This window comes from Centruroides vittatus, unplaced genomic scaffold (assembly GCF_030686945.1).
Source record: "Centruroides vittatus isolate TY-2023 unplaced genomic scaffold, ASM3068694v2 contig_349, whole genome shotgun sequence".
NCBI classification, from domain to species: domain Eukaryota; kingdom Metazoa; phylum Arthropoda; class Arachnida; order Scorpiones; family Buthidae; genus Centruroides; species Centruroides vittatus.
The window spans coordinates 751,038-777,737 of record NW_027122172.1 but is presented as its reverse complement, the minus strand read 5'-3'; the positions used below and the strand labels follow the sequence as shown (position 1 = coordinate 777,737).

Below are 26,700 nucleotides of genomic sequence, written 5' to 3'. Positions count from 1 at the left end.
CAGACGCAAAAATGTCGGGTTCTAAGTCGCCGGCTCGTTTACCTTACGTCCAGATCCGAGAAATTGCGCGCGTGTGTGATAAGGACACTATATTACGCGCGTCGACGCTCGCCTAAAGCCCGGCGCGATCTAAAACATGGAAAAAACCTTTAATTTAAAAAAATAGAGTACAATTATTTCGGGTCTTTTTTCGTAACGAAAGGGCCCGAAAGAGGCGAGATTCGTTATAAAATACGAGACTTTGCCTTCTAGCAAATTTAAAAAATGTAAGGCCTTTCGATTTTATAACCCGTATAAAATCTTGCCAGGTCCGACGTAGAGAGATTCTTAAATTTATCCAAGTATACAACCTCGTAGTAGCGTTAGAACGGGATAATTGATACATTTTTAGCAATATCGATTAACAATTCCATCGAAATTGGGCAAAAAATTGATAGTTTAAACAACTGTTACGCGAGGAAGAGGATCGATTACGGGATTTAAACGTGACGTTAAACTCCGTCGAACTTAATATATGGGAAACATTGATTCGGATAGGCCTAATATATCAAAAATTCTCCTTTCGAAAGAGGTTAATTCTTAGTTGGACATTTCCTAAAAAGACGAGTTCGACGAAACAAAGCGGCGCGAGTGGTTTTCTCGGATTTTCCACAAACAAAAGATATCAAATTTTCGAAAAGTGAGGACTTTTAAGTAGTTTAAAGTCGATTTTATAGCTTACGATGCCATTCGATAAACGTCGTCCATTCATTACGCGTAGGGTTAAAGGGGGGTTCGCCCGGATCACCTTTCGTCCCGTACCTCGTCGTACGCGTCGGGGAGGCGATCGAGTTATATTAACCGCGTTAGTGGCCCGCCAATCCGCTTTTATAAGCCTAATTATTGGGGGTGCGAGTAAACTATCCGTTGAAAAATGTTTGCGCGAGTTTTGTAAGTCATTTTTTCCGTGTCGGAGGGTCGATCGGCTATCGCGCGCGTAATTAAAGGTTTGCCGAAAGTACTGTACATCGTTGTACACGAAGGACCGAAAAATGTACGCGTAATTAATTTTAACGGACGGCTGTAAGAACGCAGAAATTTAAATGTTTTTATATTCGCCTCTTTAATATAAAGAGCCGAACGTTAAGAAAACAAAAGAATTTTTAACCGGCGATATAGTGGAGTGACCTTTCGTCCTCCGCTCACTGGCGTAGGTGTTCCTAGTTTCCTTTTAGGGTATTCGCTGGCGGGGTGGCAACAAAGCGGTTCGCTACTTCGTCTACGCGGACTTCAACGGTCGAAATAAGTTCTAATCTACATTAATTTTATTTAAAACTTATTCGCACAAATACTAACAATAATTTAAATCTAATTCCGGATTCCTAAAGACGGAAGAGTGCAGATTTATAGGTTAAAATCAATTTTAAAAAAACACTAAAACCCCCCATTTTATATCGTTGCCAGTTTTATTTTTTAGCACGACGAATATTCTCGTAAGCGTAATGTAATTCGATACTAGATACGTAAGGAGACGTTATTACACCTTTCGGCTTAGGTCGAGGCTTTCGAGTAGACGATTTAATCGAACGAATATTTCGTCTCCGGAGATTATTAATTAAGGATACAAAGAATTTGATAGGGAGCCGTTTGTCGACCGGCTATTAGGCTACGTCTCCTTCCTTTACCGTCGCTACCGGTACCGCAAACTTACGCCACCTATTAGGCTATTTTTATAAAGAATAATTGGCCGGCCCCAAAATTATCCGTTCTACACACGTTTTAATATTATTTATTCTAAACGTTCTTATCGGCAGTTAGAGGGTGATTTTTCTTCGCACCGTTTCTACAGAAAGACTCCGTATCGGACGTTTAAACGCTTTTAAACCTACGGGAATAACTTTTACCGGTCTTAAATTAAGAAACTTCTTTCGGAAATTGTATTAAGAGTCCTTTTCTCGGTCACACCAACGGTTGACGACACCCACGTTTAACCAGTACCTACGCATTTTATAGTCGTTTCTGGATAAGAATCCAACGGTTATTCGCTAGATAAATACATAATTTAGTAGTTTAATATATAAGGAACTTATTAGCGATTATATTAAGCGTAAATATTTACGTATACGAGTTTACGACCGCGCCGGGCGGCCCGAAGACGGGTCGAGCACCCTTCGCTAGCAATTTTTGCCGAGTCGGCGAGTAATAAAGTAACGACGTAGTCCGCGGCCGACCGAATTTTCCACCGTCCCGCGCGTCGATGGTTTAGAAGAAATTACAAACCGACTTTCGATCTCGCCTAAGACTTTTGTAATAAATGATTCGACGCCGTACTTAAACACTTTCGTTCCGAGTATTTTAATACGCTACGTCGAAGAAACAAAGAACGAAACGCCAACGTTGGCGGCTTATCGACGGTTTTTCCAAAGTTTTCTTCCAGTCGAACAAAATAATTCCGAGATAATATTTATGCACGTGATTTCGAGGTCACCGACAGAAGTCAGACGACTTCCTTTATCGAGTCTGACTCATCCGGCGTTTAATCGGCCTGTTTCGAATTCAAATCTTTGGCCGCTCGGCCGATACCGTCCGAACGAACCAATGAGATTTGCGCGCGCTTCGAAATTCGAAATCTCGGGTCACGTGGTGCAGTGGCGGGCATTATAAAACACCGAGAGAAAAGGCCGTACCTTAGATTTAAATCGACACCGTTTGCCGCTAGAACCGAGCGTTATAATTGTAAAAGTAAGTATATTTTGTAGTTTTATGTTTAGAAATAAGGCGTAAATTATAATTTAAATTAGTTTTCTTTCGACTTATTAAATTAAAAGTAACGATAATTAGCCTATATTAATGGGAAAGGCAACGACGATTTTATGGGTCGGCGGGCCCCTACTTTTCTTTCGTTCTTCCTTTCTTCGGAAGGTTATACCCGTAACCTAATTTTATAGAACCAAGTCTTTAGATTGTTTCGGGTCCCGTAAAACTGCGGGCATCGGGCGAGCCTCTGGTTAGTCTAGAGGCGAAAGCGGCACCGGAAACACCGCGCGTCACGCGTTAGCGCGGCGATTCCCGGCTAGTCGCGTCGGTCGCGATGCGCGGGGTGCCCGGCTTTTTGGGAGACCGGGAGATTAATAACACCTGAATGCTTTCGTACGGAGTATTTCGATACGTATATAGATTTAATTTAACAAAAATATAAGCGGTACGGGCCTGGTACGAGGGACTGGCCACACCGTCTCTGGCTAGTAGATGGCCGGTCCTCTTTCTAGCTAATATTTTAATGTTCGATATAAAAAAGGCCGAGAAACGCCGCATCGGAGAATATTAAAATGACTAAATCTTATATTTTAATTTTATGCAGGATTTTCAGCCTTTTCCGTTAGAAAAAGAAGCGTCGACATGTCAGGAGAACGTAAGTTAAATTTTATTATTATTCTTCTTTCTCTTTAACGATTAAATATCCGACGGCGCCCGTTAATCGTCCGGAAGTAGGCCACCGTACATCGGTTTCGACGTCGGCGGGATATTTAAAAAAATAATAATATATAAACTATATACGGCCGCCGGATCTCGACTGCCGAATTGGGCTGGTCCGATCCCCGGACGAGCCCAATTCGATGGTTGCCGAGGGGACGGGGTGGTCGAAATGGTGTAATTAGGGCGCTCGAATCGAGTTTTATTCGAGTGAATATAGATGGAGAATCGACCCGAGTTAAGAAACGTTACGACCGTCTGTTGCCATGGTGAAAAGTGCACCGTGTCACGTTGTCGGAGAGAGAGATCCGCGCATTCTTCCACCGGCGGTCATTTACACCTTCGATTTTTAATGTCGACGGTTAAGTAACGACCTTCGTACATTTATTGACGATGCGGCTTCGACCGTCGATTGCAACCTCCCAAAAATCCCAGACTTCCGCAATTCGAATAATAATAATTAATGTTTTAAGTTACATTAAAACTAGCGTAAAATGTGTCGTGACGGGGGTGGGTATATTGGAAAGATTCCAATAGGGATGGGAAGATTTAAACTACCCTCTACGTGTAAGTGTATATATATATATACATATATATATAGAATAATTTTGCTGTATGTAAAAAAAGTTTTAATATTTATACGATACTTAAAAAAGATGTATATTTAAACATTTTCGGAGGAAGGACGTTTTGGGCTAATTCGAATCTGGAAAGCGTGCTTTATGATCGATGGATCTTCTCGGGTGACGTCGACAAAGATATCGGCAAAGTGACGCTATTGGTGACGTCACGTCGTCCATACCTTTTTGTCGTGCTAACGTTGCCCTTTAAACCGCAGCGGGGACCGTTAAACGTCCGTTAAACCTCGCCTCTTATTAGTCATAACGTTAATTTCCCGAAAGCGACTGGGAATTTTCCGAAAATGCTGCCCGGCTCTACGGCGCGCGGCATTAAAGCGTAGAGAATAATTTTTCGAAAGATGGCCGGAGATGGTACCATTTACGCTGAATCATCCGCTGCCGCAACAATAAGTATATAGGGGTGTCCCTTCGTTCCGTCTCCGACTGCCTCCACCCTCCGCGGGAAACGGACCGGTCCGATCGATAAGAAAAGTCGAACCCTCCCCTCCCCTCCTATATTATCCGCAGTTGCCGGGCGTGCTGTGTCGACTCCGCAACACTCAGCAGCTCTACTGCCAAGCCGAACTCCGAGGGAGGCGATGAGAGAATCGCAATAGGGATTTTCTGCAACGTTTGATACATAAAAGCCATCTAGAAACAAACACGAGATAATGGTCGGTACAACTCTAGTCGTAGAACTCGTTCGTAAGTCTGTCCTGCAATGTTTCTGTCGAACATGTCAGGCTGCGGCCATAGGTAAGTTAATCGTTAGGCTATACTTAGGGTAGAGGTCGATCTTTCGCCGTCTCTTATAAAATCTGACTCCTTTCCGACGACCGGATTTGCAGAGAAAAAGCCACCTCTCCCCAAAAAGAACAACGCTCCCACTGTGAAAACTCGACCGCCGAAAAAAGTAGTCTTTCTCGGTAAGAACCGAATTAATCTTTTCTTCTTTTTCCGATTTAAGTATTTCCCCTTTCCATCGACGTTTTTGCCATTTTTTAAAGAAAAATGGCAGAAATTTGTCATATTATGTTAAGTATATCGGGTTAAAACGACGTGTTTCGGTGGTCGGCGCATGCCCCTTTCGTTTCCGTGACATCATTCCGAATCGTTATTCCTCCATTTTCTGTTTTTTTTCGGCCGTTCTTCCAGCCAGCCCGGGCGAAAATACCGGCTTTTCTCTCGGGCCGATCGACTCGGCATTTCTCGCAGCGGTCGAAATTTTCAGAAATTGCAATTTTATCCGAATTGTAACAAAAGAAAGCTTGGGCGGCGGCGGGAAAATCGCCCAGACCGAGCGAATGTTCGATAAATTCCGTCGATACGCCGCAACTTCTGGGCGTTTGCCACATCCTAACGGATGACGCACGTATACACGGTATACACCATTTATATACGCACAAATATAAATCAATTTTCGTTATTTTAGACGAATTTTCCGGAAAAAGTCCATACGCAACTCTTCGTATATAGATTAATTATTCGCTTAACGCCATTAAATTAAAAGCAATCGAGTCTATTTATTGCCCGGCAAAGGACTATTTTTAACGAATATATTTACGCTCGTACCGTACTTTATAATAATTCGCGTAATTAGGCACCCGTTTACTTATATTACTTTAGAAAACGGGCAATTTACTGGCGAAAGTAAAACGTTCTCCATTTTATTTCGCCGTCGTTAAGATGGCGGTCGGCATTCTTCTTAGAAACTTAACGGGATCGCGGCCTAGACGACGATTTTAACCCCGAAAGGGGAGCCGGAAAGAAGCCGTTTCCGAGCGAAACGGCTCAGATTTTTCTATTATTTTATTTTTTAACTCCTCCTTTAATCTCCAGTTAGATTCGGATAATTCTTTGGATGGCGTCGGATGTTTTGAGGAAACGGGGATAATTTACTCGGGATTAACGCTTTTTGCCGGAGCCGATTCTATCGGAACACGTCGGGTGAGTCATCCGACCCGCAGGGTTTATCCCAATCGATACGGCTAGACTGGCCGGAGTCTGTAATGGCTAGATCGGAGACGGCCGGTTCCTTCGACCGTCTTTACGGTCTGGCGTCGAGGTCACCGTTCGGATTAGAAAATTCAACGTCCTCTCTCTACAATTGGTCACGCGTCGAATAATTATCCTCCGGCCAAGTTATTAAAATTTTTCTTTATTGCCGGAATTAAAAACGCTATCGACAAGTACTTAATTAGTCGGGTACAAGTACTTTCTAGGAGAAGACGTATTTATAACGATATTTTTGCGTAAAGACGGAATTACGCTACGATCGATAGTCGGTGGGTGAATAATTGGCGTCTGGTCGTTACTATAAACGAATTTATCGTCGATCCGACTGAACGAAAATGCCGAATTCGCGCCGGATCGACGCGCCCATCGACGCGCCCTTCTCCGTTCTTAGCGTTCGAAATTGCTTCCGACAATTTCTATTTTATAAATTTACCGAGTAATTAACGATTGATTTTACCTACGCTAAGGTAATCCCGTAGGGAGATAAATGTAACGTCGGTTTAATGGCTCGATTACGACTTAATTCCGTCCCTTCCCGCCCGAGTTAAACTGTATTTTAATAATTGCATTTTCTTTCTTAAATAAAGCGACCGAAGTTCGTGCATCCGAGCAATCCAAAGGCGGAATGAAGTACGAACTCTTACTGGCGGATCCGACTTCGAACTGTCCCACGCAGCGGCCACCTTCTCCGCCTAAAACCAACTTGTCCGTCGAAGATATTCAGAATAAACTGAAGGCAGCCGAAGAGAGAAGACTGGTCGGTAGACGTTACGCACTTTTCTCTTTCTTTTCGTTTCCACCAGAAATTCTAACGGAAAACTCTCCTCCGCCGTCTTTAGTCCATCGAGGCTCAAAAACTCAGTCAGCTTATCGAAAAACGTAGCCGGTTGAACGAAGTGAATCAAAAGAAACAAGAATATAATAATAACTTCATGCAGACCGCTCGAGAGATTTTGGAACAGAAGACCGAAGCTTATAAAGAAAATAGAGAAGCTCACTTGAAGTCCATTCGGGAGAAATTGAGAGAACACGTGAGTCGTCCCCGGTACCCGTTCTTAAAGCGCTTTCCGGCATTTATTTAGCATTTCTTTTTTAAATTTAAACCGTAAATATTCCACGGATACGCGATAATCGTGCGTCGGGCGCCGCGAAGGATCGATTTAATACGATCGAATCTCGGCACCGACCACGTCGCGTCTGGCGCGGCGAACGAAACGTCGGTGCACTCGACGCGTATATAGGCTACGTACGTAGAATGCGCGAAAGGTAAGTCGATCGGGCGCGGGCCGCCCGGGCCGAGAATTTTGATTTTCTTTTCTTTTCTTTTATGTTTTGTTTACGTTGACGTCGGAAGGATTTGCACGTGAACGAAGTGCGCAAACTCCTGGATGATCACGCGCAAGACATTTTGCAAACGATCGAGAGAAAAATGGAAAACGCTACGGAAGCGAGATTAAACCAGCTTAACGCTCTGCAAGAGAAATTACGTGAACACGTGGGTATCGATACGGGCTCGTCTCCGGTTTTATTATTTTCTGTTTATTTTCGTTATTTATGTTTTGTTTTATGCACGTTTTGTGTGGGTTTTGTTTGCGAAGGATAAGCACATAGCCGATGTTAAAAAGCAATTCGAAGAGCAGGTAGATAATTTGAGGGAGCGCATGAATAAAAAGCTAGAAGCCGCTCGGGACAAACGGGACGCCATCGTCAAGGAACTCCAGGAAAAACTGCAGGATCACGTAAGTATTTCGGACCGCGTAACTCGAACGCTAAGATCAAATTGACTTTTGTTTTCGTCTTAACGCGTCGAAATAAGCCGAGACCGATCTTGCCCCGTCGGTGGCAGTTTTAGGCGCAGGACGGGGCCGGTTAGGACCGAGTGCGACTAAAACCGCCACCGTTCGCCGCGTGACCCAGTAAATCCAAAATTTTCGCGACGACGGACCGTTTCGCACTCCTCTAAATTCTTCTAGTTAATTTTTATTTTTGTTCTATTTATTCCGAAATTCCCGTATCAAACTATTAAAAACTATTGCCGAGCTCATAGAAATTTCTATCACTCGATTGCGCACCTCAGAGGAAGCACGTTCTTCAAGTTCGTCAGCTCAACGAATTGAACGAAAAGGACACCGGAGATAAATTGGAACGTATCTGCAGAAAATTGGACGAAGCCGAAACCAAGAGACTCGTTCAACTACAGGCTCTTCAGGAGAGGCTACAGGAACACGTAAGACAAATCAATTATATATTGGGCTAAGCTTTCTTCCTCGCTTTCCCAGTCTAACCGGCAGTCTCCGCCTATGTATTCTCCCTCTATCTGTAGAAAACACGCGTGTCTGTAAGCTACCTACACTTTCCATTAACTTATCTTTTTGGAGAAAGTATCGAATGGAAACTTTGGATTTGCCCACATTTCTGCATGCTTAATTCGATTTATATAATTGTTTAAATATTTACCGATGTTTTATCGAGTTATTTGCACCTCTAGGAACGTCATATCGAAGAAGTTCGTCAACAGAAGGCACAGTACGCCGTCGCAGTAACCAATACCTCCGGTTAGAAGATCGTGGCACCGTTCGTTTGTCACCGAAGGAGAATATGCAGCCCTGCCCTAGGACTTGGCTTTATCGTTTACACCCTGGCACTTGATTTTATCAATTTAGTGTTTAGAATATCTGTGCCCTCCGCCCCAATGTTATTATGGTTACTACTTCGTTTGTGCGTGTGGATAAAGTTCTTCAAAACTGCTGTATCTTCTATGTGATAATGGTGAATGTTTACTCGGATGGATATAGAAATTCTTTCGTCTGCGGTACGATGTCGATTGTGTATATCTTGTCAAAGCACTATCCGTTGAACGCTATCGAGAGTGGCAAAAGTGTGTTTTTCTGCCGACTTGCATGATCGGTAATTCTCGAGCTCGATTAGAATTAAGAATCGAAGAATTTCGTAACAATATCATCGAAGGTTTCGAGTCGGTGTTATTAGGGCCTTCTACGCGCTAACGTCGTCGTCTTTTTGACAACGTCGCGGGCTAAGAAACGTATTTACCCCTATGTTGGTTTTTGTCTTAATCCTTCTTTTCTACATCCGTATCGAAACATTAAAAATTTAGAATATCTTTAGGCCTTGTACATTAATTAATTTGCGCACGATACGCAATCTTTTGTACATTACGATTCAGCTTTTGGCCCGGTGTCACAAGTGCCCAAGTAAAAATTTTTTTTGTAAAATGACTAATGGACCAACGATTGCGAGAAAGACGAATGTAACGATCGATGGTTTGCCTTAAAAGATCACGTGTAACACAGGGATGCGGAGTTTCATTTGTCTGTTGCTGTTGAACGAATATCATGCTCAGAGGTTATTGCTACTCGATATTTTTCTACAACTGTTAATTTCGAAAATAATAATAAGAAGGGTTGTACGCTATTATAATGTACTATTATAATGATGTTCGACTTAGTTTTACGCCAATAAGAGCGAAGGTAAAAATGGTGAAAAAATAGTGTTTTATGTACGTACGATTAAACATTAGTAGCTAAACCGGATATATCAATCTCAATATTATATGAATCTTGGAAATTAAAACTTTTGGCTTATTAACTAGGACTGTAGTGTAACCTACGAATAGTGATGATAATGTCAGTGCTTTTTGCATCTTCCCTATGTAGTGGATTTTCCCAACGCATTCATTAAATGTCCTTTCTCGGGCACTGCAAATTGATATCGTGTGTTTGTCGTTATTAACTTTAACGTTCGATGCTTATAGTTTAAGACGGCTCCGACCCGGCCGCGGACGGGGCGCAAACCCGTTCCGTCGATCGCGGCCCGATTCGACGGTGGCGCCGTACGTTATTCCGCGCCCGGGGGAAACGGTCGTAATTAACCGCGCCACCGGCATCGATTACGAATTTCCCCACTTCGGTCGGTTACGTCGGATCGATGCCGTTTAATTCCGAAGAGTCGATCGATAAACCGTTATCGCGCCATTATTCGGACGTTCCGAACCCTGCCCTTCCATTAAAATAAATACGATTTCCGGAAAAATAAACAGTTTAAATATACAGAAATTACAATTCTCTGTCCGTAGATTCGGCTTAATTTAAATATTTAACGGATTCCTTCTCTACCCGTGGAAATTCGCTAACGGCGAGAAACTACTTCGGAAAATTAGAGTTTTATAGTCAAAGAAATTCCGTTTTCTTTATTTTTACAGATATCGACGTCACAAACGAAAGAAATTTCTTCTTTACTTCCTCCACCGGCAGTGGCAATCGCTAAAATAACAATACGCGCTTCTACTTTCTTACACTCGTAAATAAACGGGAAAATTCTTCTACCCTATTTATAATTTTACGTTACCGGTAAAACTGCCACCCCCAACCCCAACGGAGGCCGTTTTCTTCGGGAGCTTTTTAAATAAAAATGCGCGAAACAACAGTCATTTTTTACCTCCCCTCGGGTATTATATATATATAATTTATCTACAAAATATACTTTAATTTATTCGTATTCTTAACGAACGTAACGCTCGAATTATAAAACTAAACCGTTTCGAGAAACGTTTAAACGGCAAAATAATATTTTAAATATAGTTTTTGTTTTTTGAATTTTATTTTAAACACGCTTCCACCGATCGAAACCGGTTTCGGAAGTTTACGTCTACGGCTACGGCAGAGGCGGTTAACCGAAATTTAAGGCGTCGAAAGTCCAGTTTCGATTACGACGGTCGTATCCCGGAAGTCGGTTAGCCGTTATAAAGATTAAGTTATACTTAACCGTGGTATAGAACGGAATGGCGCGTAAGACGGAGCGTAAACACCGCGTACCGTACGCGGCGTTTACTCCACCGGTATAAAGGTTAAAACTCGTGGCGCAATTTTGCCCGCAACACCGTTGACCGACTTTCCACCCCTCTATTATACAGAGTTAAACTACAGTTACGGTAATTATTCTATTCTCGAAAACGAAGGGTGACCCGGGAGTCGGTCGACGGGTGTTAATCGATAGAAAATTTTAAAGAATTATTTGACTCTTTTTGCCAAGTTGGCCAATCTAAACGACTAACGGCTGCGCCTAGCGGGGAAAATACCGGCCCGCGTCGATTTTAATCATTCGCCGACTATTAAAAAATGCGCCCGCAAAGTTTCGACTAAACGGGAAATCGGCGAGTCGACCGACGGCAACTTTTTACCCGGACCCATACGGAGTAAGCTAATAAAAAACTTTAAAAAGCGCTTTTATCCGCGGCGTTTTATCCCATCGGGGTGGTCCGTCCCGGTTATATACGTCCGTATCTTTACGCGCGCGGATACTACCCATTGACGCCACGCTGGCGGGGTTTCGGGGCGGGTGGAAATTGGCCGGGGTACGTCTTCCGAGTTTCGGTCTTCTATTTTAATTACCGGTGGATCGAGTTCGATCGGCGATAATCTTTTTATTTACTCGCCAAACACGTTTATACTTATATTTTATAAAAATACGCTATCGATAGAGGTCCTTATAAAATTGTATTTTATACCGTAAGAGACTAAAATTAAAACGCTTTAGGGATCGGAATTATCGTTTCCTCGGGTCGACGGGGCAGAAATTCGAAAAACTCGTAGGCCTATAAATTCTCGCCGCCGTCTTTCCTTAATCTCCGGAACCGAGCGAGACGGGCGAAAGCCGAGGGGCGGGAGGTCCCGATTCCGATACGAACCGGAAGCGACGTTATACCGATTCGAACGTTTTCCCCCGTCCGCGCCACTCCGTCGCTAACGGAAACGTACGATTACGAGGGCGGTAATTCCAGGCGGAGAGCGTATATTTTAAATAAAAAATTCGGTTAAAAATTGCCGGTTTATAATATTTTTATATATTCCTCCTAAAGTATTTTCTACGCGGCGCGCGCTATTTACGCGTTCCCTTCGACCAAACGCTACTTCGACTCTGGAATTTTACGGTGTTTCGCCGTACAAAATGCAGTTTTAAAAGATACGTATTATTACGTAAACGAAAAATATTTTAAAAACTGTCGTGTAAAGCAAATTTCTACTTATCGCCATTTCGATTTTTATACAAATCGCGCGCCCAAGTCCGGGTCGAAAGTCGTTATCGGTTAAAGTAAATATAAACGACGCGAATCTAAACATTTACGAGATTTAATCGTGGCTCGGACGAACAAATACTATTTCAAATTCGAATTATTTATCGAAATAATAATTATTTCCGCGAACAAGGCTTTCGACGACGTTAAGACGTGGTTCGAAACTTCGGTAGGACCCGACGGAAACGAAACGAAACGAAAGTCGGCTTTGGTTTTTAGAGTCGAGACGATAACGTTTCTTCCGAGTCGGCAATAATATGCAGACTCCGCAATCTTTCTATAAATATAATCGAAGGTTATAATAATATAAAAAGGTTATAAATATAATAAGTTAAACGAATAAGCTTATTTTCTCGATAGAATTACGGAAGAAATGGCCGGGCTTCGACTTTTCTTAATTTATTTTGTATTGAGTACGGCCAGGTAAGATTTCTTAAGCCGCGGTTTCCTTCGTTCGTCGCATTTATCTCTATTCTACCCTCTTTCGACTATTATCGTTAGAATTTTACGCTAGAAGTTAATAGGGGAAATGCCGAATCCGTAGGCGTTAATAAACTAGAATATAATCGAGTTTTCCTGGGATTTATCCGTAATTTATTGTAATTTACAAAAAGCGGAAGAAAATCGAACGAAATTCCGGTAAGAAGTAAGCCGTAAGTTAACCGGCGAGAGCGCGTTTCGCGCAAAAAACGAATTACGCTACGGGCCGGACGCGTCGGTCCGTGCCCGATAAAACCGGGATTCGAAGCGGACGCTCGATTAAAAAAATAACTTCGAATCTCGGTTTCGACGGGCGCGCCGCCCCGTTAAAACTAGGCAGAATTCGTAATGTTTTTCCGTTCGTCGCGTACGCGTCGGGATCGTCCGTCCCTCGACTACGCCCACCGACGGGCACCGTTACGGCCGTTACGGTCGTGTAATACGCGGGCTCTGGCATTTTAAGCTTCGCCATTGTTTCGTAAAGTTAAAATTTTCGGGCCCGCCGTAAATAAAATGTAAGCCGTTTTTGCCTCTACCGGCGGGTTATACGGAAATATTACCGGAAAACTTTAAAGATTTCGAATAAAGGAAGGCGTATAACGGCGACCGTAGTCTAAAGTACGAAAGGTCCGAAACCTAATACGGCGTCCAAAGAGACGCGTCGGCTTTTTGTATTTTTCTACGTCGTACCTCCTACGGATTTTTATCTTATAATGATTAGCCGTAGAAACGAATAGACCGCACGCTCGACCTAGTTCCGCGCCTTATTTTTTTATATCCGCTCGAAACCCGACGACGAGGAATTTTTCGTCCTCCACCCCCAAACGCGCGTATACGTACGGAATACTTATTACGAATTAAGTATTACCGGTTAAATAATATAATCGTACCGAACTAAATAGCCTATTAATTATTTCGTTCGAAATTTAGCTGCGTTCCCATCAACTTGGGTTTCGGTCAGAATTGGGAGCGAAACGAAAATGAAAATAAACAATACCAAAGGTAAACGTCTTTATTATTATCGGCAGAAAATTCTAAACGTATTCTCTGAAATATCTTTTGTCGTTTAGAATGCCGTTACCCAAGAGCTTTAACCCCGATCAAGGAAAATCGTCCAACTTTCCGTCGCACCCGGAGATATACAACGAATATTCCGAACACTTGTTCCGCGAGTATCTGGAACAAGAAAAGAGAGTTCTGGAGACTAGGTTAAACCTCATTTATTCGTTATTTACTAAAGCGCCTCACTTTAAAGTACATTTTCCTAAAGTATTTTATCCCCAAGTACCGTATTCTAGACCCGTCCCGTTCCCCACCGGCCCCGTATATATTCCTTACGCCCATCGAAATAACATCGTAACCGATAAGAGTTCCGGAAAGAATCTATACTTTGTGCTCAATATGACCGGCTTTGCGGAACACGAAATAACCTCCGAGGTTAAAGAAAGCAGAATTATAGTAAGTTTACTCCGTATTACGCTCGGTAAAAGTTAATCGCCGTATTAATTCGTTTTCCTTTCTATAAGGTGCGAGCCGTACACGAAGATCAATTCTATACGCGAGAACTGACGTGGACCTTCCTGTTGCCTATGGGTACGGATCCGAATACGATCGCCTTCAACTTCGACGGTTATTACTTGACTATCTCGGGAATTTTGCCAGAAGACGTCAGTCTGTTCTCGGCTTCTCAGACCTTCCAGCATAACCTCAGGCACAAATTCTTCTACCAACAGTCCAATAATTTTCCGTATTCTCAAGGAAAGAGTTCGGGTGATTGAGAACGAGCCAAGTATATCCGGCCGTAAATGTATTCGGAATAGCACTCTTTATATATATATATATCCTCTATAACAACCGGCTTTCGAAATAAATATATCTTCTAAACTTAATCGTGCGTACGTATATTAGATGCAAATATTTCTTGGCCCGACAGTGGGCGAGTGGATAAGACCGACGGGAGGGCCGCGTGGAGTTTTTCGGTTCTCTTCGGTTTCCACGAAAGTTCTGCCGGGAGGCGTCTCTCTTCGGCGGATCGCGCACGCGTCGCGTATCCCGACAAAAACTCGGGCGGGTTTCGATATAATCGTTTTGGAATTTTATCGACATTCCGTATTATCCCGTATTCGAGTTTTTAATTTTAAATTCGCTTAAAAAACAATCCGGCACGTGTCGAGTTATTCGGGGGTTGCCCCGAACGGAAACGGACCGGGACCCCGGCAGTCAAAACGCGAAACGGAATCGGAATGCGATGTATGACTATTTCGTTATAACGAAACGAAAGAAAGAGTAGGCCTACTTATTATTATTACTTTTTTTACTTTCCGCTCCGTAGGCATTAACCGGGTCCAAAACGGGAGCGGGGAATTCCCGGGAGTCGCTCGTCCGGGTTCCCGGATCCCGGAGCGGCGGAGTGACGCTTTTATCGCCTCGCCATACGGACTGGAATTCGGACTCTCTTCCTAATGGCTATATATTTGATGCGGCGCGTTAATTCGTAAGATTATTCCGAAAGAAATCCCGAAAAATCGTGCTTAGTTTTCGAAACTCGAACGTACCGTCCCTCCGACAGCCGTAGTTGCTTAGTCGTTAGCAATCTAACTTATACGATGTCGCTGCCACGCGATCCGGGCGCGTCGACTACGCGCCGTCGTCGGCCCGATCTTCCCTTCCACCGAGAAAGCTACGTAAGCGCTCGTCGTCGTTTTTTGCTTTAACGCGTATTGTGTGTTGTATTTAATGTATAATGTAACGAATGCATCCTTAATTTTATGTAATTTTTATCTTTGTTTTTATGTATACGGGGGTTTCGAGACGGCGTGTCGCGTGATAAAACGCGCGTTTCCTCCGCCCCTTCGCCACGTTTGTGGTCTAGCTTCCGCTCGCTTAGCTCGCGCGCGGTTTGCTATTTGACAGGTTGGCGGCACTTTTTCAATTTAAACTTAATAGAACTGCGGTGGACAAGACGCTTTTCTGGCGGGTTATTCTCGCGGTCCGAAGGGACGAGATGCCGTTTTATACGAAGAGAAAGTTTCGTTACGTCGAGGTCTCGATCCGTACGAAGCCGTCTTCGTCGTAGATCCCGAATCGTGGCCTAAAGTAGAATTTGGTTTTGACGACGGATTACTACACTCTTTTTCAAACGAAAGCTTGCCGGTCTTTAGAGGCTGGTAACTATGTTACGAGTGCCCGTGTTTCTCCCGATTGCGCGCTCTTTCGTAACCCGTTAAACGCATTTTCGTTAGCGAAAATGCGTCTGCGATACCGCTTTTCGCTGCCGCGCCGCACGTGTGCGTCCTCCTTACGTTGGCACCCAGTCTAGCGACGACTCGTCATAAAACGAGGAAGGTTTCCTTTGGGGTAAAAAACTTGGAAGATTATTTGATTTTAATGATTATTTGTTACTAATGTAAAAGAAAAATCATTGTAAAAAGCAACATCTTAAAGAAACGTTAATGTCGCTAACCAAAATAACCTAACTTAGCTATTTGAAAATGAACGATGGAAATTATTTGTTTATATCTTAAAAAAATACACACACTTTCGTTCGGTGGCGCGGCTGGGGTTCTCCGGGCCCGGTGCGAAACCGTATTTGTGGATCCCGAAAAAAAATTTTCGGCAGGGGTGTCCTTTTTCCGTAATGGTAATCGGGAACGTCGAAACAAAAACCAGTAATTTTTTCTGTAAATGTCGGCTTTTGAATTTATTTATTCCGTTAAAAACATCGCGTTTAGACGTTCGATTTCTTTCGTTAGGTATTTTTTTGTTTTCTTACGTAAACGGACTAAAATATTTTTGTGTAGTGGTTTATATAGTGTATAACTAGATTACAGTCGAGTCGCCGGTTTTCCCGTGTAATAGGGGCCCGCAGCTCGAGCAGCCAAATGCCAAATTTTGCTTCGCTCCGATTGCCGTGAAAAATTTTTCGGGTCTTTTTCCCCGCGATTTTGGGCCCCCGTGGGCCTATCGCTTTCCGGGGGCCCGGTGCGGACCGCACCTACCGCACCCCCTAGCTACGCCACCGCTTTCGTTTATGTAAATGAGACTAGAAGGGCAATTGGTTGAAAATTCTTTTCTAATTCTTCGTCCGCTAAGCGATTATCTTTGCTTAGCGCTTTAGTATTAACTCTACCGTACATTCGTTACGAGCGGAGACTAAGAAAACTAACCGCGAAAAATAAAGTTAGAGCGCAATTACTATCTATTCGAACTAAAATCTGCGGTTGTTAAAACGATTTAACTTTACTTTGTCGGTATTAACGAAGGGATTTACGCGACCGGCTCGTACACACTTTATATAGGCCAACTCGTGCGAAAGTTTATCTAATCATTTACCGATAACTACTAATCGAATATTATCGCTTACCCGAAATGAAATTTTTCGGTCTATTATTGTCCAGAGCCACGCATTTGGCGTCCTTTATGACAAATAATGCCGGAAATTTTAAAAAGTGACGTTTCTTCGTTCTCGAGTGAACTGGTATTACACCCAATTACGCGGCAATTGACCGTAGTCGTATTCGCGACGAATAAACGACGCGAGAAATCCAGCCGAAACGCGCGTAAACACAAATAAAACGTAAACAAACCGCAAAGATGGCGCCGGACAATCGCGCACGATCGTGGCTTCGACTCGTAACCTCTGTATAGGATATTTATTAATTTGGGGGTGGATATCGACTGTCCTTCGGGACTTTTCATTTACTTATAAAAATAAATAAATAAAGTATATAACGTATAAATACGTTTGATAATTACAAAATCGTTATTTTAACTCGTTTCTTAGAAAACTATTATTTAAATTTATCGGGTAGCGGATCGACGGAAAAGAATGGCGCTTTTTATAAAGAAAAGAAAAAAGTCTTATATTTTGTCTATTAGTCGTCTCTTATTTTGTCCGTTGCCCGGTCGACGGTGTCGCTCGTCGTCTAATACGGGATGCGGGGACGGCCAGAGGAGGACCGATCAAATTACTCCGGATTCCGAGAAAGTAGGAGCGATACGACGATTTCCGTTTACTTCTTTTACTTTAACCGAGTTACTGTAGGGACCCGGTATATTTTTTTGTCGGACGCCCGTTATCCTCCGAGCAGAGCTGCGGGGGTCTTCGGCCGAGCCCCCGAAACGCATTCCTTCGTTCCGTGCCGATATTACTAATTAATACGCATTACGAGGATCGACGGTTAATGTAACCCTCGGTGCCAAGATGGCGGCTCTTCCGGTCGCCATCTCGGATCGGTTTGGAGACTGCGCGTTTAGCGCTGTTTTGATCGGAGATGACGAGTCTCCGAAAATTTAATAATCTAAGATAAAATATTGACAAAAAAAGAAATTTTACTCGCGTTAACGATTCCTTTTTTATTCGATCCCGCTTTTTATTCCTAGCTCGGTAGATTCCAATTTCGTTCGTCGCGGGTCCTTTCTTCCCCGATGTTGTCGTTTCGGCTACGACCTTACAGGAGTGTTTGGCCGTCGTTTTATTCACATTCGCTGTTGTCTTTTCCTATTCCTTCTCTATTTTCGGTATTTGCTTCTTATTAAAGTTCGAAAGTAGTGCGGACGGAACGGATTGTAGATCAAACCATTTCGGAGTTTTCCCAGTCCCCGGACGCGTGGCAACCAAATCGTTTTGGAAAAATTGGATACCGTCTCCGGGTTTTCTTTATACTTAATCGATCGGGTATATGCTTCGGACAGTGCCGAAAGCCGTAATTCCATTTTGCCGTACATTTCAAACAATCGGAGGGCGAACCGAAAGACTAAATACCACCAAATACGCTTTTGAATGTTTCCTTCGTATGCCGAATACTTAATACCACTTTTACAAATCTTGGAAAACACGATTTTAAGTCGTTTCTGTAGTATATTTTACACGTTCTAGCCCAGGAGTCGCACCTCGCGCGAGTTCGTCGTAGTCCTAACTTTAAAGCGCATTTAAAGCCATTATTGATATCGTTGTCCCACACAAATGTGAAAATATTCGTCGACGTCTATCTATTAGAATTTACGGGGAGCTCGACCTAACAAAAATTCACCGGACCTAATTTCTGCATAACTACCAGACACAAAATTGAAAAACTAACGACATCTTTAGTTGTAATTTATATCAAATTCACAAATACTATCGTTTAAGAACACAATATATTTACCTTTTTGGAAAAAATATTGTAAAAAACAAAAATAAAAAAATCCGCTACGGATACAACGCGACACCGTCGGTATCGTCTACCTACCGGTTAATTTGCATATTTTCACGAAAACTACCGTCTATCGCGTCGTATTTTACAAATTTTCACGATGTTTCGCGTTTTTTTTTTTACATTACGTATTACGTCAGTCAATTACACGATAGCTCCCTCTATCGCTACTACCTCGCGACACCCGGATCGGAGATTACCGGAAGAGCCGCCTAATTGGCACCGAGGGTTACATCGACCGGATCGACATATAGAGTATAACGATAGCGCGAATCGGATAGAAGTATACGATTAATAACGAACGGATAATTTCCTTTATTTACGAGCATCCGTGTTCTAACTTAAACGCTCGCAAAGATTTGGTCGAGACAATTTTTAAAAACGTTTTTTATCGTCGATTACCCCGGTAAGAACGATCGACGTAGTCTTTAGCCGGACGGGAAATCCGACGTCCGTCGGGAGTCGAACACCAACGTACACCCGCGCTACCCCGACATCGTTTGGATCGGTACGTTCCGTCTTCGTCGCATCGCGGTACGAATTTCCCTACTACCGAAAAAAAACGAAGACGGCGACGTTAGTACGAAGGTTAACGGCGTAGCGATCGTTCGTGCCGTAACCGTACTTACGTCCGGTTCCGGAAGCGCGATCCACTAGGTTAGCGAAGGCGCGGGACAGAGATCTTCCGTCCTCGCTCCGACATCGACACCGCTTCTCGTCGCCGTATAGACATCGGAGTCGGTTATAATCTCCATTCGCGTCGCAATCCGGAATTACTTTTGGAACAGGGTTTTTCGGAATTTCCTCTCTTAGTATCAAACGAGGGACGACCGCCGGTGGAGCATTAGCTACTCGTAAACCTATTAAAAAATAATAAACAATACGACGACGCTGGCTTAACCGTTCGAATAATTAAATTTCTATCGATTTAAATCGGCGTTATTACAGTTTTTAACCGACAATTTTCTATTAACGCGACGTAAATACGGTTTAGGCCCGCTACCGCCCGAGTCCGAACGACGGTAATCGGTCGCCCCGCAAACGGACCGACCGCGTGTTTGGCGGATTTTCTTTACACGTCCGACACCGAAATAGCGACCGGTTGGCCGTCTTAAGTCCGCCCCGAAGGCGGATGGCGTCTGGTACGAACGATCTATTCCGATCCGATTAACGCTAGGGGGCCGGATTTACGCGTAAGTTAAACGAGTCGAATTATAAATTTATTGTTAGGCGAGAAACAAATTAGAGAAGGGTTTGGAGGAGTCGGGCGAGTGAATACAACTAGCGCGCACCGAGCATCCTACGAGGAACGCGTCGAAAAACTTAAGAAGAACGAACGGCGATAACTAATATCCGAAATTAGAATAATTGAAATTTTAAGAGGCGGAAAACAGTTTCCGTCGACTACGGACGGCGTAAAACTTAAAAATGTAAGTACCGACGTCCGTGTCGTTCAACCGCGCGTGGCTTAGCAAATATCCCGCGACTCCTCCGTCTTTATCTTCGATTTCGAGGTTGTTCGGCCGGTCACTCGTTATCGCATTTGCGTGGTCGTCGAGATGTTCTCCCACCGGCGAGACGTCGATCGCTCTGGAAAAACGACGTAATTAATATTACGATTAATTCGATTTAAAATAATTTAAAATCCGACCGACCGGAAACGTACCCGGCTGCGGCCGACACAGGACGACAAAACGCGACGACAGACTTAAAATTCGTCCTTTCTTCGCGATTAAAGCGATTTTTTCTCCATTTATAGTTTTTTAAATAAAAAAAATGCGAATTGATCATAATTTATGGCACAGTACCTTGGGCAGAAAACTTTCTGTTCGGCTTTTTCCTCTTCTGTCTTTCGATAAGTAAACGAACCTTACAATTATAGCATTTGCAATATTTGCCATTTTTCACCAATCGAGACGAATTAGGTTTCGTTTAATTTTCCAAAAGAGAAAGTTACGTTAAACTAAAAGTAGTTGGCCCGTCTCGTTATCGACTTTGTGCCAATCGAATTTTACATTCCCACTCGTTGTCGTTTGTACAGAAATTGTTCTTACAGTTAGACCGGGAAGGAAAAGAGACGTCGATCGACCGCTCCGCCGATAACCGCCGCGGAACACCGTTAGTCGCTGGCGGTTCTCGTCTAGTTATCGCCCGGACTTTTCCGAATTGTCTCGCTGTGTCCGAAAACGAACGGGGGTGAGCTTCCCGTAAAAACTTCTCTTCCCGCCGGCGACTTTTCCTCGGCCCGACTCCCACGTCTCGAAATTTCCGCGGTAGTTCGATCCGAATGGGTGGGGTCCGTCCGGGCTACTCGGTCTTCTCCGTTTTCGATCCGGTCCGACCCGTACCGAGAGGCCTTTTTAGCCTCCTCGAAGAAAAAAATATAGCGACGAGTTGCGTAACTTTTCCGGCTTTTATCGGAATTTATTTTAACGATAACTTTTTAATTATTATTCGTATTAAATAAAATTATGTTTGGCGCCATCTATTGCGAGATTTTGTTATAAAAATTTTGCTATTTTATAATAATTAAAAATATATAATGAACTTAATTTTGAGGGTACAGACGAGTTTTATAAAGATCTGTAAATGCTAACGACTAAAATCTTCCGTAAGCCCAATCCCACGGGAGATACGACGCGTGACTACCCCGTACCTCCCCTCTCCCTCCACCTTTCGCGGCCAAAATTTAATAGCATCCGTCCGTGCCCCTTATACGCCGGCTACGGTGCCAAATTTCGTTTTTTAATCTTCGTCCCATCCCGAGATACGAAAGGAAACGAATAGCGCACGCGGAATTTTTTGCTTTCTCGGGGTCGAGGGGTCTCGAAACGCGAATTTTTGCAAAAAATCGGAGGGTCGTTTTGACGTACTTCCGATACTTTCCCCGTTGTATCTACGTAACAGCCGGGAAAGTAACGGAGTTAAAAAGTCACCGCCAGAGCAATCGCCTGGCATTTTCGTTCGAATTCTTTCGGCTTTTATTCGCGTAAAGTTGGGCTAAAAATGTTAATTTTCGTTTTATATTTTTAATCCGACGATTTAATTCGTTGTGGACGGAATTTGGCATGGTTTGCGGATTTAATTACCGAAAATATTCCGAGAAAAATTTACGAGATTAAATGGATCTCTTTCTATAAGTATTTCTCGCATTACTAATTAATCGCTAGTTAATTATAATTAGCCAACTAGGTAAGAGACGGAAATTCCATTAACGATTAATTTGATTATAACACAAAAATAGCCCGACGTCCTCGATAGATTACGGCTGTATTTTTATTTATATGCAGAAAAACACTAATTAATTATATTTTTTGAAGCCAATCGTACGGACAATTGCCGATTATCGAAGCCAAAGTAAAACGTTTACCGGTAATTAAGTACCGGCGATAACACCTTAAACGGCGAAAGACGCGTCGACTGGATTAAGAGTCGTCCCCGTGTTAAATCCGGGAATATCGCGAAAGAGCGCGGATCCGGGTCGAACCTTAACTGTAAACAGAGTTATTTTAGATTTAAAGCGCGAGTAACGGTATCCGAAAGCGGATTTCGAAGCCCTTTACAAAGAAAATGTACGCGTTTAATGCCACAGATTAATTTATTTAATTCGTAAAATCTACATAAACACCGAGTAACGCATTCCGGCGCGACACTTCAGCCGTCGTCTAACGACAAACAATGGTGAATGTGGTCGGCTCTCGGAGTCTCTCGCCGTCGGAATCGACGCACCAACACATCCCCGTATCTCCGAAACACTGTTTCGGCGCGTAACTTCCGTTTTCTTCGCACTCTGGCACGAAAACGTTTTTTTCTGCAAAGTAAATTATGCGAATGAACCACGTTCTTGGCGTAAATTTTCACGAAAAGCTCGACTTACGTTTTCTCTTCGTAGCCTTTGCTTTATGTAGAGGGCATTTACAGTGTAGTAGTTTGTGGCGAAAGCCGGTGACGATCGATCCGTTCTTATCCCAACATTGGCATAGGTTCCTATTGGCCGAATGACATTGAAGTGCCCGGTAATCTCCGTTTTCGTCGCACTCCGGGACAACCTTCGAGCCCGAGATTTTCGACGCACGCTCTCTATGGGCTAAGCATTTGCCTTCGACTCGGGCGTGTCGAACCCCTCCTCCTAGTTTGGCTAAGTAATAAAATTGTGGATCGAAGAGTGTAGATTATTTGTAAAATATAATTACGTTTCGTTTTAAATTTACCTTCCGGTTGCGAAGCCACTGCGATAACCAATATCTGAAAGAAAAGTAGAAACGTAAATACAGTAGAGCATCGATTATCCGACCCCGATTAACCGACTTATCGGTTAACCGACCGCGTTCTAGTCGGCAAATTCAAATGTCCGCCAGTGATGTGGCGCTACAAGATTTGGTTACGTCTCGGCTACTTTAATATTATTTTTGTTAAATTTTTGCACGTTTTAGCTGGCAGCGTGGCTCGACCACGAAAGGGAGGCTAGTATTTAAACCGGGCCTAATACGCTATACTAATAATGTATTTTTTCCATACTTTTCGGTTATCCGACCAACCCAGTCCCCAATTAAGTCGGATAATCGATGCTCTACCGCAGGCGTGTCAAACGCGCGGCCCGCGGGCCGCACGCGGCCCACCAACACCCGGGTTGCGGCCCGCCGAGACTTTAAAAAAATTTTTAAATACTAAGCTTTGACGCTCGAAGTTGGAAAGTTTGAACTTTTTCGAACTGTACGATTCTCGCCCTTTTTGTGTTCGTCCGTCCGTATTTCGTCCAACCGATTCAAATTGGTGGACGCTAGGAAAGACGGTCGGATAACGGCCGCGGCTTCGAATCTACGAACGACGATCGGCCGGCGAACATCGTACGAGAGAGGACGTCGCGGAAGACTGCTACGTGCCGATTTGTCCATCGGCGATTGCTACAATCCATTTAAAAGGAAAGGTTTTGGCGCAAAAGTCAAGCGTTTGCCGGAACGTCAAGGCGGACGTTTGCGCGCTCTGCCGTAAGGTGTTTCGTCTACTATTGCCGCGACGAGTGACCGTATCCGAAGTACACGTCGCGAGGTGTCTTTTCGACGGATCCGTTCGGGAGTAGCGACTTTCGGAACTTTGACCGTTTGCGCGAATCTAGTTTGTAAACGTCATAATTTTTGTGATTTGTAAATTATATTCGGGCAGGTGGATTTAATAATCTCGATTCGCTCCATTTCTGGAAGATAGAATGGAATACACCGATCTACCGTATTATACGGAAGTTCGTTGGCTTTCGAGTCATAAAGTGCTAAACCGATTCTTCAAATTGCCGGACGAAATCACAATTTTCTTGGAAACAAAAAATTACGAATGCGCCGAATTAAAAGTTGGACAGAGGATAAAGGTCCCGGCTTTCTCGGTCGATATTACGAGTCATCTTAATCGAGTTAATCTTAAGCTTCGAGGCAAAAATCGTGTTGCGACAACGCTATTTGATAATATTAACGCTTTCGAACAAAAACGATTACTTTGGCGAAAACAAATAGGAAAAGAACGCTTTGAAAGCTGCCGATATCTATTGCTTAAATCACCTAAATTAAAATTTACAGAAAACGCCGACCAAATTAAATTGTTAGAAACAGAATTCGATCGAAGATTTTCTAATTTTAAAAGCTGCGAATTACAGTTTCGTCTTTTTACTTCGCCTCTGTCTATCGATATCGAAACCGTTGACGAAAACTTACAAATGGAAGTAATTAAAATCCAATGCGATAATTTGCCGAAGCAAAAATATATGCAAGTTGGAATTCCAGATTTTTACGCGTATTTGGCCGTAGATCGCTTTCCTAAAATGTTATCGTCGGTTACCCGTATACCGGCCATGTTCGGAAGCACTTATTTATGCCGGCAACTGTTTTCTTTAATAAAAAATAACAAAAATTCGGAAAGGTCGAGGTTAACCGATCGACATTTATCGTCGATTTTAAAAATTGCATCGGCTCGATATATTCGACCAAATTTTGACGACTCGCTTTGTGAAAAACGTTGCCAAATATCTTCTAAAAAGTAATATTAAACTGCGATTTTGTTTATTTCTTATTATAACTTTTGTTTTTTATAAAAAATATAAAATATTTTTAAGTTTAAAAAATAATATGAAATATAAAATGTCTATGTACGTATAATATACAATATATCGAGTCTAATAAATACATAATATAATCATTCTAAAAATCGTAATTTATTAATCTTTTGAACGTTGAAAACGTGCGGCCCCCGACTTATACAAAATAGATCGCCTGGCCCGTAATATCCTACGAGTTTGACACGCCTGCTCTACCGTAATGTTTAATATATTGCCGAGATTACGGGCGAAACGGTGTCGAGGGACGGAACGTGGAGCGGGGGTCCCCAACCTTTTTGTACGTAAGAGCGCATCCTAGAATACCGGCCGGACGACGGGCACCATTTATTTTTTCGAGGTGAATTTATATTTGGACGTAGTTAACAGCGCCGGATTAAGCCTCTAGCGGGCCCTAGACAAAATTTAAATTGGGGCCCCATTTAAATAAGTTGCTTCTAAACAAATCTTATATAATGCGACGTTAGCACGGGTGACACCCGGTGCGGATATAGTGGTGTCACCCGGGAATATTTCTAGACGGTGCGAGAGATATCGTGGCGGAGATTACTTCTGACACGCGGATAGCCGTTGACCTTTTTTTTATTTTTTTTTATTTTAGGTAACGACTGCCGAAGTTTCTAGGTCACTCCGAGTTACGGGCCCTACACGTTTCCCTACTTTGATTTTACGGTTTTACTTCATTTCGGGTATGGGAAATTGAATTGGTGCAGATTTGGCGGAGGGGAAAAAGAGATCGGTCGCATTTCGCTTTGTGCTTTCGTCTGTGTTGGACGCCATTTCTACTTTCGAATGGTTAATCATTCGAAGTGAAAAATTTTTTACGTAGCATTTTATCGAAAACCGAAATATTTTTATTTTTATCGCGGTCGCGCAGTCGCGGGCACACTTAAAACGATTGGCGGGCGCCGTGGTGCCCGCGGGCATAGGGTTGGGGACCACTGACGTAGAGAATTAAGGAGTATGCCGGTATCGGTTTCGTTTATTTTGGTTACGACGTGGTCGATCTGCCCAGAGGACTTTTATGGAAAACCGGTAAACTCCGCACGGCCGTCCCTTAGCCGGGCACAATTCCACCACCGACTATTAATAAACTCGGAGAGTTTATCCACTCGGCCACCGATGGACTTTTATATTACAAAGGTATAGCTCTGCGATACGTACTAACCGGCGTCCATTACGAGAGGTTCCCACGGACGGTGGACATCCGTGGGAGGGTTATTTCCGCAGAGTTATAAAACGTTTCCGTCCGTCTCATTAGTGAGATTCGAATTCTCGTCGACAGAATTTAATGTTTAGAAGAAATGGAAATGCGACGAACGTTAATTAAGCTACTAGTTATTCGAACCGAGAAACTAACCTGCAAACCTCCTCGTTTCGTTTCCGCTCCGTTCAACAAATGCCCGGTAGCATTTATTTCTCCGACATCTTTTCCCTTTTGCTCGAGAACGAAGCGATCCCGTTTAGTCAAAACGACGTCCACCAATTTTTCCTCCGCCCTACAAATGGCAAATTAAGCGCTCGGACGACCATTGGACGGATAAGGACGATTCTTACTCACCTCGGGTGCAGGGGCAAGAAACAACAAGCTGCGAGAACGACGAGAAAGGAAGACATCGTTTCTCGGTTGCTAAGTGCGTGCCAGACGAATGTTCAATTTATACTTTTAGATAAACGATTACAATTGCGTATTATTTTAAAATATGCGGATTGGCAAAAAATATTTTATTAAAGCAAATTCAGCAG

General features: G+C 43.2%; 3 protein-coding genes across 4 annotated transcripts; 2 read left to right on the top strand and 1 right to left on the bottom strand.

The window, feature by feature from the left end:
* The first annotated feature begins 2,668 nt into the window (after positions 1-2,668).
* Positions 2,669-9,816, top strand: LOC136974373 (uncharacterized). 2 transcript variants are annotated; one of them, XM_067269224.1, is made up of 8 exons: positions 2,669-2,721; positions 3,341-3,391; positions 6,677-6,846; positions 6,929-7,120; positions 7,444-7,584; positions 7,688-7,828; positions 8,167-8,316; positions 8,578-9,816. In XM_067269224.1, the coding sequence occupies exons 2-8, from the start codon at positions 3,379-3,381 to the stop codon at positions 8,647-8,649; spliced, it is 879 nt and encodes a 292-aa protein (XP_067125325.1). In that variant the 5' UTR covers positions 2,669-2,721; positions 3,341-3,378; the 3' UTR covers positions 8,650-9,816. The 2 variants fall into 2 exon arrangements, with proteins under 2 accessions (XP_067125325.1, XP_067125323.1); XM_067269222.1 differs by lacking the exons at positions 2,669-2,721; positions 3,341-3,391 and adding exons at positions 4,437-4,829; positions 4,922-4,999.
* Positions 9,817-12,502: 2,686 nt separating this feature from the next.
* LOC136974464 (uncharacterized) lies at positions 12,503-14,549 on the top strand. The gene is made up of 4 exons (XM_067269373.1): positions 12,503-12,603; positions 13,591-13,662; positions 13,731-14,118; positions 14,187-14,549. Exons 1-4 carry the CDS (start codon positions 12,554-12,556, stop codon positions 14,436-14,438), a joined length of 762 nt encoding a protein of 253 aa, XP_067125474.1. The 5' UTR covers positions 12,503-12,553; the 3' UTR covers positions 14,439-14,549.
* Positions 14,550-22,433: 7,884 nt separating this feature from the next.
* On the bottom strand, positions 22,434-22,972 carry LOC136974493 (U20-hexatoxin-Hi1a-like; the record flags this gene model as incomplete). The annotated part of the gene is made up of 2 exons (XM_067269404.1): positions 22,434-22,665; positions 22,732-22,972. Coding segments are annotated over 2 exons (387 nt in total), but the record flags the coding sequence as incomplete, so codon positions are not given.
* Between the last annotated feature and the right edge of the window lie 3,728 nt (positions 22,973-26,700).

Excerpts from the sequence above, each read along its gene's own strand:
- LOC136974373 (XM_067269222.1), top strand. The coding sequence starts at position 4,745 with ATGGTCGGTACAACTCTAGTCGTAGAACTCGTTCGTAAGTCTGTCCTG. Across the intron at positions 7,121-7,443 it reads GGGAGAAATTGAGAGAACAC|GATTTGCACGTGAACGAAGT; the intron begins GTGAGTCGTCCC and ends TGACGTCGGAAG. Across the intron at positions 7,829-8,166 it reads AGGAAAAACTGCAGGATCAC|AGGAAGCACGTTCTTCAAGT; the intron begins GTAAGTATTTCG and ends TGCGCACCTCAG.
- LOC136974464 (XM_067269373.1), top strand. The coding sequence starts at position 12,554 with ATGGCCGGGCTTCGACTTTTCTTAATTTATTTTGTATTGAGTACGGCC. Across the intron at positions 12,604-13,590 it reads TTTGTATTGAGTACGGCCAG|CTGCGTTCCCATCAACTTGG; the intron begins GTAAGATTTCTT and ends TTCGAAATTTAG. Across the intron at positions 13,663-13,730 it reads GAAAATAAACAATACCAAAG|AATGCCGTTACCCAAGAGCT; the intron begins GTAAACGTCTTT and ends TTTGTCGTTTAG.